The following is an 18014-nucleotide window of genomic DNA, read 5'->3' on the forward strand; positions in this document are numbered from 1 at the left end:
AAACCAGATCCTTGGTTTAACTCTCATTTAGTATTATGTACGATATGCTTTCAGCACATAACTTTATAATAGTCACATTGCATATTTCAAGGCTATTCTGATGTAGCAAATTTATATATCTAATAGACATATTGCAGTTGTTAGAGTGCTGACCTTACTGTGTGTTGTAGGTGCTCTACACTCTTAGTTGCCATGGGTGTGGTTTGAGCAGTAAGAGTAAAACTTTTTTTTTTGTTTGTTTTTTGGTTTTTGAGACAGGGTTTCTCTGACTATAGCCCAGGCTGTCCTGGATCTCCTCTGTAGACCAGGCTGGCCTTGAACTCAGAAATCTGCCTGCCTCTGCCTCCCAAGTGCTGGGATTAAAGGTGTGCACCACCCCTGCCTGGCAGAGTAAAACTTTAAGGAGCACAGATGTTAGCTGGTTTGCTGCTCCCCAGGTGGAGTTAGAGAGCTGTTCACTTCACTAGACCACTGTGAGAGTTTTTGATTTAAAGGCAAAATGTGCTTGAGACAACCTGAGAAGTTCTTTCTGTGTTCCAAGTCTCATGGCTCACATAAAAATTCAGATTTTGGATGCTGGGGAAATAGCTCAGTATTTTCCATGCAAGCACAAAGCCCCGAGTTAAATCTCAGGTATCTATATACTTGCAGTTCCTGTGCTGGGGAGCAGAGAAGGCAGATCCTGGGCTTAGGCTCAGAGGCCAGCCTACCCACCCACTCCTTCAACCCATACCCATCGGAGGGCAGGGCCTGGGAGCTAGCTCCATTTAGGATTTATTTAAACCCTTGTTTAGTTTACCTTGAATCCTGTGTATCTTAATCTGGTTTTAACACCGTGTCAGTCCTCCTGCCTCAGCTTCTGAGTATTGGGGTTATAATAATATGTCACCATACAGAACCCATTCTGTATCCCTGGATAGCCCTGAGCTCTGCATCTTCCACCTGCATTTCAAGTGCTAGGGTTTTAGTCGAGTGACACAATTGCCTGATCCTTAGACTGGCTATAGTCTTTAGGATTTTATTGATGTTTTCTCAGAACCAGCTTTTGGTTTCATTCATTTTTTTCCCCCATTGATTTCCTTGTTTTCAGTTTTATTGATTTTATTTCTAATTGATGTTTACTTGTGCCGACTTGCTTTGGTTTGGTTCCTTTCTCATTTCATAGGTAGTTTTAAATTTCACAGTTAGGTCCTCTTCTTTTCAACCCAGTGTCTTTAGTGGTATGGATTTCACTCTGTGACTGCATGCTGCTAGCTTCAGTTGGATTTTTATTTAGTTAAAAATGTTTTATAGATCAATGTGGTGACACATGCTTATAATCCTAGCACTTGCAAGGGTCAGGAGTTCGAGGACAGTGTGGGTTACATTAGACCCTGGCTCAAATAAAAACAGAGAAACTAAACCATAAACAAAATATTTTTTAAAAAAATTTGAAACGTTCTTCTTTGAACTTTGTGTTGTTTATAATTGAGTTGCTTAATCTCACTAGTGTTTTGTTATTTTCCAGATGTCCTGCTGTTACTAATTTCTTATGTAGTTCCATTGTGGTGAGAGGGTAGTCTGCGGTTTCTGTCCCTCTAAGTTTGTTTAGGTGTATTTATCATTTACAAGGTGACTACCTCAAATTTTACAGTTTCTTCATCAAGCACAGTGTCATTAAACCAATCCCCCTATGTCAGGGTGGCAGGAGATTGGTTCTTACTGTATTCAGAATTGAGTTAAGGATTTGTCTTCTTCATAGGTGCTGAGATGAGTCTCTGCATCTCATTCATATTCTGCACTGTCACATCTGCCTCTGCACACAACACACTCAGGGTCACACTTGAGAATCATCTGGCATCACAGAAACTCATTGTAGTAAATGCTCTTAGCTTATGTATTTGGTTTGACTGACTGGCATATCCACAGGTTGACTTCATGCTTTTCATTCATGAGCTACATAAATCTCTCCTTTTAGTACTCTATTAGATTGGCTTACATCAATGGCTGACTAGAGTGTGAAGCAGAAAGAACGCTCATACTTTGCTAGTGGAAGTATGAATTGATGGAGGACATTGGAAAACAATTTTGTTAATCCATGAAAGCTGCATCTATGCCTACCTCTAATTATGTTTTAAAAAACACTATTGATTTGTGTTTGTGTGTCCTGCCTGCTTCTATGTCTGTGCACCACTTGTACAAACTTTTGCTTATAGAGGGCATTGGATCCCCTGGGATTGAGGTTACAGACAGTTGTGAGAAATCATGTTGGTGTTGGGAATCAAACCTGGGTCCTCTGTGAGAGCAGTCAGTGATTTTAACTGGAGCCTTGTCTCCTGCTCTTTTAGTTTTTGTTTTACATTGAGCCAGAGCCTCACTATGTAGCCCTGGCTGGCCTGGAACTCAATGGTCCACCTGCCTCTGCCTCTTGAGTGCTGAGATTAACAGCATGCTTTACCATGCCTGGCATATTTTAAACTTTTATTTAAGTATCTCTGTATTTGTGTATACATGCTGATGTCCACAAAAGTCGGAAAAAGGCATCAGATACTCTATTACAAGAGCTATGTATGAGTGCTGGGAATGGAACTCTGGTCTTCTGCAGGAGCAACAGGTGGTCTTAATACCTGAGCAGTCTCTCCAGCCCCTTTGATTATCTTGAACATGGAAGCAACTATATTAATAGGTCTCTGCAAAGGGCTACATACACAATTCACTGAAGCCCTCTGTAGTAACAGTCATAGTTGTGTAACCTGTGTCTAGACACAACTGTAAAATACTACAGATAACTAGATCTTGCTTAACATTAATTAAGGAACAAATTGGGAACTTGTTACAGGTAGTTCAGAGGACAGTGTGAAGAAGATCTGGAGGCAGTTAGGGATGCAGGCATATGCTCTAATAAATGCAAATCTCATTAATATCCTCTTTGTAATAATGTGTGTTTGGGCTGGAAAGTACTTCTGCTTTCCAGTGACTGCCTGACAGGGGTAGGGGACTTGCTTTCCTATCTGGGACCAGTCTCCAGTGTCCTCCCTTCCCCTTCAAAGGTTAAAAGCAGGCTAAAAATTACTAATGGGAATTTTCTTTGTGTACTTGGGTCGTCCTGTGTTGCCAAGGAGGGTTTTTAGCTTATATGTAAGAGATTCTCCTGCTTCAGCCTTTCAGTTGCTGGGACTACAGGTGTGAGCACTGTGCCTGGCTTAGAATCACTTTCTACAGAGCAGCTTTAGTTGTCTTTTTACCAAAGTTTTTCTGTTCTGCAAGAAGTTGCAGGACAAGAGATGTGGCTCATGGTAGAGTCCTTCCTGGTGTGTACAAGATCCTGGATTCAATTTCTAAAAACTCAAAAATAATCATTACTGTCAGTTTAATATTGTAAAAATAGCCCAAATAAAGTCATATAGATTGCTGTGAATTAGATGACTACATGGTGGCAGGTAGGTAGTCCATTGGAAGAGTTAGTGAATTCTTATATAGTTTTTCTTGACTTGTTTTTAAGGTTGTTTGGTGGAATTAGATATTGATCCTAGGGCCTCATGTTACATAAGCATTCCCACTCTGAGCTATGTTCTTGCACTGTTTATTCTTTTTTTTTTTTTTTTTTTAAAGATTTATTTATTTTATTTATGAGTACACTGTAGCTGTCTTCAGACACACCAGAAGAGGGCATCAAATCTCATTACAGATGGTTGTGAGCCACCATGTGGTTGCTGGGATTTGAACTCAGGACCTCTGGAAGAGCAGTCAGTGCTCTTAACCACTGAGCCATCTTTCCAGCCCCCGCACTGTTTATTCTTTAAAAGTTTTGTTTCTCACTAAGTTGCCTTGCTGATTTTTGACATCACTCTGAATAGTCCAGCAGGCAGAACTTGAACCTGTAACTAAGAAGTGTAAGACCGGGGCCTTAGTCTTCTGAGTAAGATTGCAGTAATGCTTAGCAGCTCAGCTGCATTTGTTTGTGTTTGATTGTTTTTTTTTTTTTTTTTTTTTGAGGCGAGATTTTTGCTCCACAGCCCAGGCTGGTCTTGAAATGGTAATTTCAAAAGTTTGAGCATTTGAAGTGCTGGGTTATATGTGTGTACCATTATGCCCAGCTTTCTCTTGTGCTACTGCAGTGACCAGGAAGCTGGAATTCTACTGGGTCCAAACTAGGAATGTATTAGAGGCCTGTCAGTGTGGGATATGTAAAATCATAGTGTTTTCATCCAATGGGTGTCTTATAGCACCAGGGAAAGAAAGAGTTGTAATCACATGCATTAAAATGAATTAATTTATAACTATAGCAATGTGGAAGAGGTTGCACAGGAGTATAGTATAGTCCCCAGTTATACTGTGTCTAGTAATTAAAACGTGTGCCTAGTCTTAGATTGTGATTCTGGCTGAGGAAGAATGTGGCCAGCCTTCATAACTTTTTGTTGTTCAATTATTAATTTTTGTCGAGGTAGAGTGTCACTTTTCAGCCCCAGCTGGTGTGAAATTTCTTGTGTAGGCAAACTTGGTTTCCAAGTTGTGACGAAGATCCCCCTGCCTCTCTGCCTTTGGTAGCATTTGCTACCAGTCTAACTCTAATTTTCTTGGAATGTATGTCAGTAGCATAGATGCTTTATGGAACATTCATTAACCTGTACATGTGTAACTAATGACATGTACGTTTTAAATAGAAAGCTGTCAGTAAAGTTTGCCAAAAAAGTCTTTTGGAATCTGTAGTTCTCTGTCTCTGCAGGGCAGGGCGTTGTCCTGTCCTGCAGCCGTTCACCTGTTGAGCCACTCTGTTGTTGGTGGCACACCAGGATTTGAGAGCAGGCTGGCTTCTGGCTGGGTGACCTTCATTTGATTTTAGAATCCTCTGAAGGCTTTCTCCAAGGTCTCCCAGACCATTCTGTATGTGAATTGCTGTCTTTCGAACTGTAATTTCCTTTCCTTCAATTGAGTTGTGAGATTCTAAGCTTGTATGCCCCTACCCGCTTCCAGTTTGGTATGTAATTTGCATATTTTCACCATGCGAAAGCTATTTTCTATGGTTGGAAAAGATTTTTTTCCTACAGTGTGAACAAATCATTCTTTGTTCTCCTTATTGTGCCTTCAAACTGGTACGTCCGGTTTATGCCCTAAACAACAAAAGTCTGTCATCAGAAATTAAAATGCCAGCAGGAACAAAGGCAGAGCCCAGGAGGAGCTCCGGGAGCAGTCTTCTCTGTGCCCTCCTCTCTAGCCTAGAGTTCTGGGTCCACTCTCTTGTGGTCCTGCCCTTGCTGCTCAGTTTAGTTCAGTGAGCTTGCAGCTCACTTTTTAGGCTACAGTGTCCTCGTCATTGAGATTCTTTGCCATTTTCCAAGCTTTTTTTTTTTTTTTTTCCTGGGAAACCCGAAAGTAGTTTTGACTGAGTTAACATTGTTTTGGTATTTATTTGAAAGCAAAGTTCCCCATGAACATGCTGGATGAAAGTATAAGAGGCAGCAGCTGGGACCCATCCCTGTCTGTGTGCTTTCTGATGTGAAGGCTCTGTGTCTGGATACGCCGAGTAGTGCTGTCTTCTCTCAGTATTGTTCTTGGGTAGGATTTTTTTCATGGATTGTTCGCAGGATTCTCTCCCGGGAGGCTGATACTTGTGACTTACATTCCTCAGTTAGAATTACGCTTCTGATTTCAGCAGGATAGGTCAGGTGTCTAGGAGGGTCCCTGTTCTCTGTGTTTGACACAGTGGCCCCTCTAGTCCTCTTCCTATGCTATACCTCAGGATTCTAGCTCCCTAGCTCAGTGCGCGGGCTCGGACAGTGAGTGTGGTGGTGCATTTTCAGTTTCTCCTGGTTTTTGTTCTCATCTGTTGCTGTACATGTAAAGATGTGTTCAGGGTAGAATAAGAAGTTTTTTCTTCATTTTGAAAGTTGTTCATGTGTTTGGATTTTTTCTATGTTTTCTGCTTTAGTGTATTAAATTCAGTGAGGACAAACTTATATTGTCATTAAGTCAAGACAGATTTTAAAACACTAGTATATTGGAGGATAGAGGCTCAGGGAAATAAGATTATATATTTCTAACATTAGAATTTTGTTAGAGCCAGAAACTAAGTGCCAGGTCAGGCACATGGAAATAATAGTACAGAACAGGAGATTTTGTGTTCACGTTGTAATTTGTTATGTGTGTAAATTTCACAAGTGAGATTTATACAACTTTAAGTTTTACCTTACTTTTTAATTAATTTTTTAATTATATGAAAGTAGACTTTATTTTTTTATAGAGTGGATATTGTATTTTCAAAATGTAATTGCTTGCTCAACATTCTCTGCTTTGCCTTGTTTTGTTTATTTTCAAGAGGTGGGGACTCAGAACTTAACAACACATCTTTATAGAAGTAGACAGTACCGTTTCTTAGTCTATTCATATATGTGTGTCAAGGAACCAAAGATGTGGTATATTTTAGATTTTAGAAAAATGTATGTTTGCTGTATTGGATGGAAAATTTCACAAAATAATTTCTTACAGTGTTTTTCTTAAACAGTTTACTTCTTATTTGTTATTATAAAATGGAGACTTGAGAGCCAGTGTGTTTTGCTCATGGGTCTTGTTCTTGAAGTGAAAACCATGAAGGCTTGTGGAGCTCAGCAGTCCAGGCCTGCTCTGCTAACTTCCTAGTGCCTTTGGGTAGGTGGTGCTGTTGTAGCACTCTCTGTGCTGGGTCTCCTCATGGAAGTATTTACAGGGAAAGAAGACCCTGCAGCTCATAGCTCTAAAGGGTACTTAGGAGTGAGGCAGATGTGATGGGAGGTTGGCCAGCCTTTTATAATGGATATATTCTTGGAAGTCTAAGCCACTTGTTGAAGAAAGCCTATTAAAACATCAGCAGTGTGTATCTTCTATGAGATACTTCTTACGTCTATTAGATTTCTTGAATCTTTAGGACCAGTTTTATAATGTGCACAGTTTTTTATGATACTGTATATTTTCCCATCAAAATTGGGTAGTTACTACAGTGTGCTGGAGATCGTATTAATAACCTCTCACAGTCAGTCTAGAAAGTTATTATTTGTTAATTCTATCTTAATCTGCTCGTCAGATCAACTAGCAGTTGAAAGGCATTTTTTTTTTTTAAAAAACTTGATAAACACTAACATACCCCCTTTGCCATTTGGAGAAACAGACAGAATACTGTTATCTTTATGTCTAAGGATTGAGTCTGACTCTACCAAGGGAATGATGAACAGTGCTTCAGTTTATGTTAAAATCTTCGTTTATATTGAAAGAGATGACTTCCAAAGTTGCTTACAACTTTATTAGTCTCTTATTCGCAGAATATTGTAGTCAGGGAGGTCCTGTTTTTTTGTTTATTTGTTTGGGTTTTTTTTTGTTTGTTTAGTACCCTTGTTTTGTAATTGCAAAAGAAAGTAGCTGATAGATTTGAATGATTTACTCTAGAATAATAGTTCTGGAAAGATAATTGCCTGTAATGACCAAACTTAAATATTACCGGACAGGTTCCTAGCTCCCTGGCCCTAACATGGAGAGTGAGCACAGGAACTGCACAAACTTCCCATGAAATTATAGATTTACAGAACAGACTTAGAATGAATTCTAATGTTTTCCTGAAAATGCTTATGGTAATCTAAGATAGTGATGGTATTTGATGTACATGACCAGCCTATAATCCTACAGTAGTGTGTGTGTGTGTGTGTTTCTGGCTAATTATAAACAAAATTTAGATGATATTTTTGCCTAAAAGTGTTGTGACACACAGTTTAATATACTGAGATATTCTTTTCTTTCCCTTATGCAGATCAGCGGGGAAGCCCAAGAGCTCTTCTCTGTCCGACATGGCCCAGTCCGAGCAGCTAGAATTTTGCCTGCTCCACAGTTGGGTGAGTGTAACCCTTAAGAAAAAGCAAATCACACTGTTTCTCTTTTGTTGGCTTTGGACTACAGACAGCACCAGTGATAACCCAGGTCTGCTTTGCTGCAAAGGTCCATTCTGCTTCCCTCCTCCCCCAAGACAAACCCTTAGTGCTCTCAGTTGCAGTGGAAATAGGTAATCTTAACCATTTCAATATGGCTATTCACTTTCTGTTGTGGTTTTGATTTATCTCCATCCCCTTTGATCTCGATTTGGCCTGTGTTTTTGCTAGCTGTTTCTCCAAGCCGTCTTCTTTCTTGGCTTTCTGGGCATCCTTCTGGGCTGCCTTTGTTCTGCTGCTGGCATCCTTTCTTCTGTGGGTATTCCCCAGGTCTCCCCTCACACGCCTTTCCCTTCTCAGTTGGACTTGCTGGCTCAGAGAGCTTGGTATTCAGTATTGTCTCTGCTGTGGGTCAGAGCCTTCGCTGTGACAGAAGGGCGGTGTGGGCTTTTAACCTTGAGACTCTTGCTTTTATGGCAACTGCTTCTTTAAAATTTTATATTAGTGTGTAGTCATTGTAGAAAAGAATGAAACTTTTTGACATCTTTGTGTATACAGTGTTTTTTGAACTTATTCCCCCCCCATGTTTCCAGCAAATACTACTTAATGTTACGTGTGCTATATTTATGTAGAAAGGTCCAAATGTATGTTCATATTTAATTTTCTGAATCTTTCATATTATGAGATCAGAAAAAGTATTCCTTGTTTCCCATGTTCATTAAAATTTCATTTGTAGCAAATAATTATATTAATTACATGGGACACTTTATAGTGTCTCTAAAATAAGGATATAAAATATCTTAATTCTCTTTTCATCTGAAAGATTATTCTGAAATTAAATATCTCATTAAGACTTCATGTAGCTGTTAATTCTCTAAATTGGTGAGAGTGATGCTTACTAAAACTAAGAGTTTGATAGTGTGTAAGTAATTTTAGGGATAATGAATCAGGAAGGACTACTGGACACTACCCCATAGTCATGTGATTTTCCCCTTGCAGTTCAGCTGTGTGCCCCGCAAAGCCTTCATCTGTACAGCTCCCCCACCCCATCTCCCTTTTCCCTCTCCCTCTCTTTTCCCTCTCTCCCTGACTTACACCCTCCCTACTTGCCCTGGACTTTCTCTTTGTTTTTTCCTGTGTTGCACTTATATTTTTGGGCAGTGTTTTGGACACAGAAGGTTCTAACAGACTGTCCCCCTCTGTTTTGGAATACTTAGGGATATCCACAAGGACTGTAACAATAACAGACTGTTCTTTTTCTCATGTGTAATTAACAGAAGCAGATTTCTGCCTTTTTCATTTTATTTATAAAGTTCTTTTGTTTATAAAGTTACTAATCAACATTTCTCAACTTTTACTTGTCTTCAAGTAGCTTTAAATTACTTTGTTAGTCAATAAATTATTTCTACCACTACTAGACTCTTTTAGTGGAAGTAAAGTTTTACAGGATAAATGCACTAACAGAAACTCTTTATATGTCATCTTAATGTATTTGGTTAAATTTTGTTATTTGTTTTTATTAAATGTAATACATGGGACAGAACTCATAAAATTTGTATTAAAAAATAACAGTCCTCCTTAGGGTTGTCTCATCATGCTCCATTCCTCTATTTTGGGGGTGGTCCTTCTGTAGCTTCCTGAAAACACAAGTTAGGGAGGGCTCTGACCCATTGTGTGAAATGTCTTTATTCTCCCTGAATGCTTGGCTGCCCAGCAACTGCTTGGTTATCATCACATTATTTCAGAGTTTTGTAGGCATTAATTTTGACTTATGTGGAGGAGTCTGAAGCCATTTTGACATCTTTTTCCTTTTTTGTACCCTGTTTCTCTGTCAGGAATGTGGGCCTTGTTCCCTGTGTCTGTAGACCTTCACTGTGGTGATGTGGAGCCTGTGGTTGTGGGAACTGCCTTCAATTGGAGTGCATGTTTTTGTCACCTAGGTTTTATTTGTTCAGTAATTTTAAATCTTATATGTGTAGTAGGGATTAAATTCAGGGTTTCAAGCATTCTCAGCAGGCGCTGGGCTGCTGAGCTATCTGCCCAGTTGTCCTGTCCCATTTGTATTTTGAGGCAGAGGCTCACCAAATTGCCCATGCTGGACTGGTCTGTTTGCTCTATGTTTCTGTAATTTATATTCTTAATTTTATTTTCTAGTCTTCCAGGGCTAAGGACTGAAACTCAGGGCCTTGTGCTTTTTAGGCAACTACTTTCCCATTAAATTAAATCCCTAACCCCTGAGTAATTCCTTTCTGCTGTCATGGACTTTTATTAAAAAGTGTTCCTTTAGAACACTCATGTCCTGCTAACCCTCCTCCTCCTGCTCTCTGTGAGGTGTGTTCTCACAGTGCTTGCTGCTCTTCCATGCTCACTTGTAGACTTTTCATTTTTTAAACAATATATCATGTGTATATGTGCACACGCATGTGCTCTATGTGCCATAGCATAGATGTGGAGGTGGGAGTTGGTTCTCTCTCCACCGTTACAGGTTCCAGGTTCTCTGGTTGTTTTGTGTGGAAAATGGCTTTTTGGATTGAGTCATCTTGCCAGCCTGATACATTCAGTCCTCATTAGAGTGCTTGCTAGGAAGCCCTAATGAATATTTGTTGAATATTGTTATATGGTGTACTCTTGGAAGTTACGGCCTAATTTATTTGGAAAATCTGCCCTCTGGTTAAAAACAAAAGACTGAACAAGTTGAGTGTGGCTTTATCCCGTAGGAGATGAGCACTGTGGTGGTGTAAGGGTGTGACAGTTAATGGTCGGCCCTGTGGTGCAGTAGGAGGTGTGGTGTGTGTGGTCAGCACTGTAGTGGTGAAATGGTGGGGTAGGTGGGCACTTCTCTGTGCTCGTACTTCTTTGCTCGTACTGTGCTCTGCTTCTTTGGACACTATCAGGCATTTAGTTTCTTCTTTGAATGACTTCATTGTTTTTGTGTATGTGTGTTGTGCCTGTGTGTAAGCATATGCATATGTGTGTGTAAGTGTCTGCAAATGCCAGGAGATGTCAGAGTCCCAGGAGCTGTGAGCAAATGATTGACGTAGGTGCTTGGAACTGCCCTTTGAAGGAGCAGCAAGTACTTTTAGCCACTGAGCATTTCTCCCGTCTTCAATGATCCAACACATCCTCTCCTCTCCCCTCCTCTCCTCTCTTCCCTTCCCTTCCCCTCCCTTCCCCTCCCCTCCCTCCCTTTTCCCCTCCTTCCCTCCCTTCCTTTCTTTTTTTGTTGTTCTTGTTTCTCTGTGTAGTTCTGGCTGTCCTTAAACGTACTCTGTAGACTAGGTTGGCTTTCAACTCAGAGATCCATCTGCTTCTGTCTCTGGAGTGCTGGAATTAAAGAGCTCTGTCACTACCACCTGGCTATCAATACATTTTTTTAAACTAATAGTTTTTAATAATTTGTTTTATGTGCTTTGTTGTTTTTCTGTATGTATGTCTGTGTGAAAGGGTTGAATCCCTGGAACTGGAGTTATAGACAGTTTTGAGCTGACTTGTTGGTGCTGGGAATTAAACCTGGGTTCTCTAGACAAGCAGCCAGTTCTCTTAACTGAGCCAACTATCCAGCTCTTCAGTACATTCTTAATGAATCTAAATTTTTTCAATTAAAAGTCACATAAAGCAAGACTGTAGCATAGTTAGTTCTGTTGGTGGTGAGCTTGTTCAGCATGTGTGGGGGCCTTGAGTCCTGCAAAACCAGATATGGTTTACACACTTGTAATCCCAGCACTCAGGAAGAGTCAGGAGTTCAAAGTCATCTTAGGTTATATAGAAAGTTATATGCCAGCCTGAGGTGCGTGAGATTATCTGTCAAAGAAATATAAAAAGCTATAACCAATCAATTGGCATTTTTATATTAATAAACATTTGAAATAGGTGGGAAATAAGGGGGAAGAAGAAACTGCTAAAACACAGTCTGTTTGAAAAATGTTTCAATGAGGCTGGGTGGTAATGGTGCTTGCCTTTAATATTAGCACTTGGGAGGCAGAGGCAGGCAGGTCTAAGGCCAGGTTGGTCTACAGTGTGAGTTCTGGGCAGCTTGGGCTACACAGAAAAACCTAAAAAACAAACAAACAAACAAACAAACAAACAAAAATACTTTAATGATTTAAGATCTTATATGTTAATTTAAAATTATTAAAAAGGCTCTTTTAAGGTTCACATAAAGGTAAATAATAATAATAATAATAAGAAACTTGATGCTGATCCTCCCTGAAAATTTGTCTTGAAACCTAATTTCAAGTAAAGTCAAGTTTTTGTTTTAATCTAAATAATGAGTTTAGTTTTGGAAACTCACTTGTATAATTGAATGCACCATGTATATTTTAACATATAAGTTAAGAGTTTTATGTACTTATTGTGTTTGAGTTTATGATAATTTCTTCCATCTGAGTTTGCTGACTAACATTTGTTATCCCAGCACTCTGGAGGTTGAGGCAGGTGGGTTGCTAGTTGTGTTGGCTATGGAGATTGAGGCCAGCATAGGATACATGTTGAGCCCCCATCTGGAAATAAAAGGAACTGTTAGTGGTGTTTGTAACTTTCCCCAGCACTGGGGAGTTGAAGGCAGGAGAATCAGGAGTTGGAGGCACTCTTTCTTTCTTTAAAAAAAAAAAAACAAACACTTATTTATTTATTTTATATGTATGACTGCACTGTAGCTGTCTTCAGACACACTAGAAGAGGGCGTCGGAACCCATTACAGATGGTTGTGAGCCACCATGTAGTTGCTGAGAATTGAACTCATGACCTCTGGAAGGGCAGCCAGTGGTCTTAACCGCCAAGCCATCTCTCCAGCCCTGGAGGCACTGATTCTAATAGCGACTTTCCTTGTTGCTTAATAAAGTACCCAAAAAAAGAAACTTGAAGAAAAGATTCCTTTTGGCTCGTGGTTCAAGGTTATAACTCACAGAGTAATGAAGGAGGAACTTTAAGCAGACAGCACATGGCATCTACAAGAAGCAGAGCACTATGTTCGTGCTCAGCTAGCCTTTTCCTTTCTGTGCTGTCTGGGACCTCAACAAACAGGAGATTTCCGACCACTGCATTCAGAGTAGGTCTTCCTACCCCTATTAGCCTATTCTCTATGTTCCTTGGCAGATATGCTTCAAGGCTAACCTAGACAGCCCCTCACTGCCATACCCACCGGGCTGTTTGCTAGGTGATTCTAGATCCTGTCAGGTTGACAATCGATATTAACCATTGTGGAGGCTCTCCAGTGGCTGTATGGTGACTATGAGACAGCCTTGGGCTACTTGTGACCCTGTCTCAGAAAACAAAAATCTGGGAGCTGGAGAGATGGCTTAGTGTTTGACAGCATCTGCTGACCTTGCAGAGGACTTGGATTTTGTTCCCAGGATTCCTTTTGGCTAGCTTATAATTACTTATCTTGAGGGAGGAAGAAAGAAAGGAAGGAAGGAAGTAAGTAAGGAAGGAAAGATGGAAGGAAGGAAAAGAAAGAAGATGATGGTGCTGGAGCGATGGCTCAGGGGTTGAGGGCTTGTGCTGTTCTTGCAGAGGTTCTACTATTTAGGAGTGAATCACAAATGCCTATAGTTCCAGCTCTAGGGATCCTCTTTTTTTTTTTTTTTTTTTTTTTTTTAAGATTTATTTATTTATTATATATGAATACACTGTAGCTGTCTTCAGACACACCAGAAGAGGGCGTCAGATCTCATTACAGATGGTTGTGAGCCACCATGTGGTTGCTGGGATTTGAACTCAGGACCTCTGGAAGTGCAGTCACTGCTCTTAACCACTGAGCCATCTCTCCAGCCCTCTAGGGATCCTCTTATAGGCTCCACAAAAAATCTATTTGGGTACATGTGTGTGCACGTGCACATGTGCACACATGCATGGACACACACACACACACACGCACACATGCACACATACACACACATACCCCAAACAGAAAAACAAGAATAAAGACTGTCAACAGCTACCTAGTGAGTTATTTCTCGGGAACAGAGCAGGAGGAGATAGGTGTTCAGAGCTTGAGCAGAGCATGCGCAAACTACTTACTGTCACATCAACCAACAACCAAAGTTATGAAAATTCAGCTCCTGGAGTTGAAGGGTCATGTAATTCTAGGTTTCAGGCAAAATTTTCCTCTTTCTTTTTCCTCTCTCCCTTTCTTGCCTCTCTCATTCCTCAGATACTGAGCACGTGTACCTAACTGCTTAGAATATGGATGGCTGGATTTTCCCTCTTATATATTCATGCACATGTAAAACTAATTTATGCATTTAAACCACAGACCTGTTTTAGGTTCGTTATATATATGGCTAGTGGTGTGTGTGTGTGTGTGTCTGTGTGTGTGCATGCTGGTTTTTATATTGTGAGCCTCGGTCTCTTTCATTGTTTCTAAAAGCTGTTACATTTCATCTTTCATACAACTCATTTTTTAAAACTTTTTTCTTACTGTAGTTTTCTGATCTCACAAATGTCTATATACAGCTGTATTAGTTATAAGTTAAATCTGTTTTTTGTCATGTTCAAAGGAGAATCATTTGATTTTTCAGCTGTATGAAGTCACAATTTATGACTAAATTCTTAAGAAATGTTGGTGTGATATTTTTGATGTAACATTTTGATGGCTGTGGTTAAACAAGTGTGGTTAGACACATGAATGCATACACACACACACACACACACACACACACACACACACACACCCTCCAAAAGTAGGCCAACTGACATTTGCTCACAGTTATTAGCAGTATGTTACAAAGAAGAGGAACAGGCTTATTGACATTTTAAATGGCTGAACTCTGAGATTTGGGGCTTCCCTGATGTTTTCTGCTCTAATTACTTCTTTGCATCCACTGATGGTGTGTGTTTCTAACACCTCATCTTTAGCATGGAAGCCATGCTGGTTGGGGTCATTTAGGATGATCTGTTTTCCAAGCCTGTGCTTTAGGTGACTCTGTTCATCCTGATCCTGTTCAGAGCATAGCATTCCTGAAGAGAATGTCTGCCAGTTTTGGTTTTGGTGGGGTGTGGTATGTGCATTGACGTAAGGTATAACTTATGTAAATGCTGTGTAAGTGCCCCTTCCTAGGAGGGATCTAGAAGAGGATTCTAACTTAGTGACCTGTGTGAAGGCTTTTCTGTGCGTCGAAGGCTGCATGTACACGTTCCCCAGAAGGCCTCCATTTACCTCTGTGTCAGCATCCTCATTACTTAGGTTTTAGTGCCAGGAAATATTTTTGTCAAATCCAGATGTTTCTACACTCTAAGTACTGCATCCTTAACTGTTAGTGTGATTTTACTTTGAGGCCTGATACAGTAGTATCTTTAATCTCAGCACTAGGTAGACTGACCCTGGTGGACCTCCGAATTTGAGTCCACCCTGGTCTACATAGCAAGTTACAGGCCAACTGGGCTTCCATGTAGAGGACTCTGTCTTTTTAAAACAGTAGCTTAGTCTGTATTTCTTTTTCACTGTGGAGATGTAAAATAATGTCAGTGTCTCTGTTACATTTGGAGGGATGTGAACATAAAGAACACAAGGACAAATACACAGAGAAGCCATTGTCTTCCATTACTGCATTTAAATGTCACAAATACAGCAGTGAATTTTGTTTGTTTTTAATAAGTCTTTAGAAGAAATGTTTGACTACTGTTTTGTGGCTTGAAATGAACTCACAGTATACAGTAGATATCTCAGTCCAGGTTTAGGAAAACAGATGTAATGAATGGCTGCTAAGTTACTGTGGGCTTAATGATCGTGACCCAAATAGATAGATGACTATCATGGGTTAAATGCTCTAACAGAGACTGGGTCTTGGTTCATGGACATCTCATTGTTCCTAAAGTCTGTATTTGTTTATTGTGACATTTCCTAGGCATGAAACTTAAAAGTCAACATTTGCTGAGTAATAACTTGTATAAAATAAGTAAGATTTACCTTTATTGAAATAAAATGTATTTACCTCAAAATTAATGAATTTGAGGAGCATTGTTTGATGAACAGACAAGTAGATGTCGTTATGTCACTGTCGTTGTGTCACTGTGATCACAGTCAACATGCAGGCCTGTCATGACTGCAGAAAGCCCCACTGTCAACCCAGAATGCCCTAGGACAGTTACAACACACAGCAGAGTAAAACACATGTGGGAAGGATGTGGAAAAATTGGAACCTTCAATCATGGTCCTTGGGAATGTATCATTAGTGTAGTTATGTTGAAAACTAGTTTGAAGTTCCTTAAAATGTTATATATAGAGTTACCACATGAACCCATCAATTCTGTTCCTAGGTATACAACCAAGAAATGAAATATAATGTCCATATAAGAATGAAAATATATGTCAATTCAAGAATGTATACATGAGCTTCGTAACAACATTATATAAATTTGGAGATTATCTAAATATTTATTAGTTGGTAGACTGTGATATTCCCACATAGTCTGTTATTTGGACCATTACTTGGTCCTTGAGCAGGTTTCTGCTTGGTTTTGTTTAGTAGTGCTGTGCACTGGCCTCAGGTAAAGCACTCACTAGAGTCTCATTTCAGGACTAAAGTTCTGGTATGAGTTACCAGCAGCTGAGTCGTTTCTCCGTTTCTCTTCTTTTCCTTCCCCTCTCTGCTCCTCCACCTCTGCTGTCTCTTTTCCTTTCCCCCTTGCTCTTTGATCCTCCAGCCTCAGCTTTTCAAGTTAAGATTGCAGGTGTACATTATTATGCTTGTCTAAATTTTGTATCATGCTTTTGAGAGTCATTTGTGTTGTACTGTTTAAAAACTTTAATTTTAATATATGCGTCTGTGAGTTGCTTGCACATTGACCTGCTAGCCAGAGAAGGTCTTTGGGTGTTTTTGTCAGGCTTCAGTTTACTCCTTTAAGATATGGTTTCTCACTGAACCAGAAGCTGACTGGTTAGTGAGTTCCCAGGATTCACTTGTCTTGCCTTTTCTCCCTACCCTGCAATACTGGTATTACCTGTAGACACAGCTATGGCTTACTTTTTATAACTCTCATCCTCTTTCATGTACAAGCAAACACTCTTACTGACTGAGGCATCTCCCTAGCCTTGTATTAGTCTTTAGTTTCCATTTGATTTTTGAGTAGTATTCCACTGTTTGGATATGCTGTACTTGCCAGTGTATTTTGGTTATTTTCAGTTTAGTGGTTATGTAAACCTGCTCTTAGTGCTGTTTGATGTATGTATTGATTTCTCATGGGTCTTTCTTTAGAAGTTGGATTGCTGGGACATGTAAGTATATGCTTGGTTTTATTAGATATGGACAAACTATATTACAAATCTTGTTAATTTACCAGCAGTGTGTTTCTTTCCTCAATGATGTTGAATTCTTTCTGGCCTTGTGAATCTAGATAAGTGATATGCCTTTGAGCTTTATGCACCGTTGCCCAGTTCAGAGTTGAGCTGGTTTTGTATTCCAGCAAGTCTTGAACTTGTGATTTTCCTGTCCCAGTCTGGAGAGCATCTGGGATTATGGAGAACACAGACCCCCATTGTTGAGGCTCTTTTCTCGCATACATGAGGTACATTTGTACCAGTAAGCACATATACTTAAGTAAACATAAATCCCTAAAAAAATTGAAGTACTTGACTAATGTTTCTTTTTTTAACTGTGTTTACAAGTTCATACATAGTCTTGCCTTTCTCTGGAAGTCACATGGCATGACTCATTTAGTACACTTGCTTTCCCCTTGGTTCTTTCATGGAATGAAATATAGTTAACTCTGCTTCATATTTGATAGCTAATTCCTTTCCTTTCAGTTCTGAATAATATTTTATCACAGCCAAGGGTAGTTTATCCATTCACCTACAGGACAACATGCTGGTTTCATCCATGTTTAGCTCAGTATGTCTGTTAGAAGGAAATAAAACCACTGTAGGTGTTGAAACTTCTACATAAGTATCCAGGAAGCTGAGGTCATCGTATGGCAGAGCATGTTTAATTTTGAAGGAACTGTCACACTGTCTTCCATAGTGGTGACACCATCTCTTTTAGTTGTACAGTAATGAAGGAGAGTACTGTTGGTGCATGTCCGCCCACCTGCTGGTGTCAGCATTGGCCCCTGCGGTAGCTGTGTTGGGAACCTAACAGTTGTAATAAGCACTTTCACAGTGACATGAAGCCTTGCTATGAAGGTCTTGCCATGTAGCCGTGGATGGCTTAT

The 18014-nt window shown here is 39.9% G+C and overlaps 1 protein-coding gene across 8 annotated transcripts in view; it reads left to right on the plus strand.

Annotated features, from left to right (window-relative positions):
* The window catches only part of Bcas3 (BCAS3 microtubule associated cell migration factor), a 460531-nt gene that overhangs the window by 39761 nt on the left and 402756 nt on the right, over nt 1-18014 (plus strand). For all 8 annotated transcript variants that reach the window (XM_028772412.1, XM_028772411.1, XM_028772415.1 and 5 more), the window contains one exon: nt 7754-7835. In XM_028772412.1, coding sequence (XP_028628245.1) covers nt 7754-7835 — 82 coding nt within the window. The remainder of the gene's footprint in view (nt 1-7753; nt 7836-18014) is intronic.

This window comes from Grammomys surdaster, unplaced genomic scaffold, assembly GCF_004785775.1.
Source record: "Grammomys surdaster isolate TR1022 unplaced genomic scaffold, NIH_TR_1.0 213, whole genome shotgun sequence".
NCBI classification, from domain to species: domain Eukaryota; kingdom Metazoa; phylum Chordata; class Mammalia; order Rodentia; family Muridae; genus Grammomys; species Grammomys surdaster.